The sequence below is a fragment of the Sporobolomyces salmoneus genome, assembly GCF_050403485.1.
Source record: "Sporobolomyces salmoneus JCM6883 DNA, S_salmoneus_JCM6883_v1_ctg151, whole genome shotgun sequence".
Taxonomy (NCBI): domain Eukaryota; kingdom Fungi; phylum Basidiomycota; class Microbotryomycetes; order Sporidiobolales; family Sporidiobolaceae; genus Sporobolomyces; species Sporobolomyces salmoneus.
The window spans coordinates 1-3901 of NW_027481012.1; the positions used below are offsets into that span (position 1 = coordinate 1).

Below are 3901 nucleotides of genomic sequence, written 5' to 3' on the forward strand. Positions count from 1 at the left end.
TAACAACGGACCAGCCGCTTTCCTCTTCCTCTGTTTCTCCTCCAACTTCTTCTTCCTCTCCTTCTCCTTCCTCAACCTCTCCTTCTTCTCCTTCTCCCCCTCTACAATAATCACCTCATCGTCATCCTCCTCGTCATTATTATTCACTTTCGGTTTCTTGCTCGAAGAAGAAGCTTGATCAGCATCCATCATGACGATATCTCCATCCTCTTCGTATCCCGATTCATACTCAATCTCATCGTCACAAGCTAACCAACTATCCGCATCCGATCCATCGTTCCCCTCTTCATCGTGAGAAACTTCTCCGTCCGAACCAACGTTCTCGGCGTCCCCGTCTTCGGGCTCATCTTCCCATTCTCCTTCGGAATCGATATCGTAGTTCAAGAGAGCTCCATCTCGACCAAAGGGAGTTCGAGGTGTCACGACTTTCGAAGTTTTCGACCAAGTACCTAACACGAAAAAAACCGTTCCCCTCTCTCTTCAGCTCGAGCTCTATCATCCCCCGAGCGTACCGAGAACACTTCGAAGGAGAGAGGGGGAAGATAGTGGAAGTGAAGTTGAACATACCGACATAACCCGGTCTAACATCCTCACTAAACTTCAACAATTTAACCGGTACCTTCTCTCGATCTTTCAACATTCCGTAGAACCCACTCGCGTCCTGACTCGTCAGAGTCGAATCATTGATCCCTACTACTAATTGACGAACGGAGTAGAGTGGAGAAGGGTAGGGGTTGTAAGGAGGGATACGACGTTTCGGAACGGAAGAGATGAGGGAGGAGAGAGAATCTGTACGATTCACAACCGCCTGCGATCAGTCTCACTGCTACGATAAGGAAGCGAGAGAGATAGAGACGATCGAGATCGTACCTTTGAGAGTAAGGGAAGAGTCACTATCGATCGAAACGGAAGTGGATCGTTTTTCTCCAATGTTGAAACGGTTGATCGGAGCGACTTTGACTCCAGGTCGAATTGTGAATGGGTGGAAAACTTTCGCAAAATCTCCAACGGGTCGTCCTCCTTTCGAGAGAGCGGCAGGAGAATCTGAATTCGTGAGATGAAGGTCAGAAACCATTCTACGTAGAAAAATGATGTGAAACCACGACTCACTCGAAGAACCGACAGTCTCCTTCTCAGCCCCCTTCGCTTTCGGAGTCCCCGTCGCCGTCGAAGTAGTCGACGCTCCACCTCCCGCAATCGAAGTCGAAGGAGTCGGCGAAGCTTTCTTGAAGAAACTACTCATCAGATTCTTCGACCTCCCCAACTCCGCCTTCTTCTTCTGCAACTTCTCCTCCTCGGCCTGTTTCTTCTCCTCCTTCTCTCGTTTCCTCTGCGCCTTCTTCTCGGCTTCGATCGCATCTTTCTCGGCTTTGACTGCTTTCTCGGCTTCTCGTTTCTTTTGTTTCTCGGTTTTTTCGACTTCCTTCTCGAGTTTGATACGTGCTTTCTCCTAAACAAACATCACTCATGACCATCAGTCGAGTCTTCCTTGAGAGAGAGAAGGGAATGAAGAGAGAAGATCTTACCTCTTTCTCAGCTTTCTCCTCCTCAGTCAATTCTTTCTTCTTCTTACCTCCCGTTTTCGCAGGTTTCTTCTCCTTCTCCTTCTCCTGCTCATCATCTCCGTCTCCGTCCTCCTGTTGTTCCTTCGCTTTTCCTTTACCCTTCACATCTTTCTTCTTCGTTTCAGTCGAAGTCGATGCACTCGCTCCTCCTCCTCCTCCGCCTTTCTTCGCGAGTAAGAGATTGGTTTGATCTTTCTCCGAGAGGGATTGGAATAATTCAACGACGGAACGTTTAATCTACACCGAGAGAGAGAGAGGGTCACGGTTAGAGCAGAGTTGATGAGGAGGAGAAGGATGGGGAGGGAGGAGCTTACTTCTTCTCGTTCGGTACGACGACGTTCGAATTTCGAGACGAGTTCGGGAGAGAGGAGAGAAGTGTCTTTGATTTCCCAGACCCAGAATTGTAAGCCCTGTTTCAGAACAAACGACAACCAGAAGAAACAAGAGTTAGTTTTTCGGTTTCGATTCTCGACGGACGGCTCGAGCTGCCGCAAGCACGAGAACAGGAGAGCAGGGAGAGGAGGAGGGAGGGGAAAAGGAGCTCACGGTAGAGATCGAAGGAACCCCTTTCGGTAATTTCCCATCCCTCAAATCTTCAACGCTCAATCCATAATTGACTCGATCGGCAAGCGTTTCAATCGTCTTCTTGAGCGAGTCAACATCAATACGTTCTGTAAGGTCATTCTCCGTCGCTGTCAGTGTCTCATACTCTGGACAACGTCAGCAGAGGGGGAAAAATCTCACCGAGAATTTTCTCCTTCTTCTCTTTCTCGTCCCCTCCATCCGACGTACTTTCCTCGACGACTTCCGCTTCCTGAGAATCTTCCATAGCCGACATGTTCTCCGTAATTGAATTCGCTAGAGCGTTTCGAATGAACCTTGCGAGTCCTGCAGGTAATTGCGAGCTATTCCCATCTCCACGAATCAGTCTCTTTCACACCTTTGAGAGAGCGGGGATGGGAAGGGACCGAGTACTGACGCTTCCTGGACATCTTTCGCAATAGCTCCGAGATGTTCAGGTGGGATTTCTGGGAGTTTATCGCTTGAGTTAGACGAGGATTTGAAGAATTCAACTGCCCATTGTATGAACGCAGCACGACCTGTTTCGGCCATATCCAACCTAGCTGATCAGCTACAGTCCTACGCCGCAGAGAGGGAGCTAAGGAAGGAAGAGCACTAACCGATCAAGTAAGAAGTTACGACTTCAGATTTCGGACCCGATTTCTGTTTATGTTCGAGTTTGCCATTCTTGAATCCGACTAGATCGTTCGAAACGTTGATAGCAGTTGTAGCAGTTGGAGGTGGGTTCGATTTCGATGAACTAGCTTTCGAGGTAGAAGCAGAAGAAGAGGAGGTTTTTGATTTCTTCGCTGCTGGAGTCGGTTTCGAAGTAGCTGCTGATTCCCAACTCTCCACGTGGTCAATACCCTTTCTGTACGCCATCCTTAGAGTCTGGGAACGTCCAGGGTGTCTATTCGCTTCGAACGACACGCCTTGACGCGCTCCAACTAGAGAGAGAGACGAGAGAACGAACCTTTTCTCTTCTTCCCTCCTCCTTTCGTAGTATCTTCCTCTTTGTTCTCGTTATCTACCTCCATAACTTCTACTTCACTACTAGGTTCCTGCTGCATCTCTACGTCTGGGTCGTCGGAACCAGAAGCGACAGGAGAAGGGAGAGTCGTCGAAGAATTGGAGTTTGAGTTCGATTTCGATTTTGGTTTTTCGGTACTTGTCGCGGGAGTCGTTGAATGCGAAGAAGACCTTGCGGGCGATGAGGAACTCGATGCTATGCGCGAGAGGAGAGGAGAGGAGAATGTTAGTGACTCGCGAACGGGAGACGCGTCGAACAGAAAGAGAGAGAAAGAGGAGAGGAGAGGACTAACGACGAGCTGGTGTCGAAGGAGCAGCAGATGGTTCAGCCATCGCAGTCTCTTGTCGTAACTCTGTTGCTCTGCTGAAAATCGAGTGGAGAAAGAGAGAGAGTTTCCGAAGTCGCGACTTCTTCCTCTCTCTCTCACCGATCCGACTCAACTGACACTACGACCATGTCGACTTCAGCTTCAAAGAATGCGTTCGCGTTCATGATGCAACCCAGGAAGAAACCATCTACCTCCGCCGAAGAAGGAGGAGGAGGAGGAGCACCTCGATCTCCCTCAAAGAAGAAGGATCAACAAGCCGCTACTCCAGCGTTCACGACTCCCGTATTCAAAGGATCTGGATTGGGAGCAGGTCCTAGACATGCCGTGGATCCGAAAGATCAACCTTGGGTGGAGAAATAGTGAGTCTTCCTCTCTCTCTTTCCTCTCCGTCATCGATTGCCCTTCTATCGCGAGGAT

At 49.3% G+C, this 3901-nt stretch overlaps 2 protein-coding genes across 2 annotated transcripts; one reads left to right on the top strand and one right to left on the bottom strand.

Moving 5' to 3' along the window:
* Positions 1-11: 11 nt before the first annotated feature.
* JCM6883_001053 (RLF2 family protein) lies at positions 12-3488 on the bottom strand (the record flags this gene model as incomplete). The annotated part of the gene is made up of 12 exons (XM_076635692.1): positions 12-449; positions 568-789; positions 871-1044; positions 1111-1450; positions 1527-1802; positions 1880-1975; positions 2112-2236; positions 2310-2470; positions 2545-2665; positions 2747-2959; positions 3100-3351; positions 3449-3488. Coding segments are annotated over 12 exons (2458 nt in total), but the record flags the coding sequence as incomplete, so codon positions are not given.
* A 122-nt stretch (positions 3489-3610) lies between these two features.
* On the top strand, positions 3611-3844 carry JCM6883_001054 (uncharacterized protein; the record flags this gene model as incomplete). The annotated part of the gene is made up of 1 exon (XM_076635693.1): positions 3611-3844. One exon carries the CDS (start codon positions 3611-3613, stop codon positions 3842-3844), a length of 234 nt encoding a protein of 77 aa, XP_076484325.1.
* Positions 3845-3901: the final 57 nt, after the last annotated feature.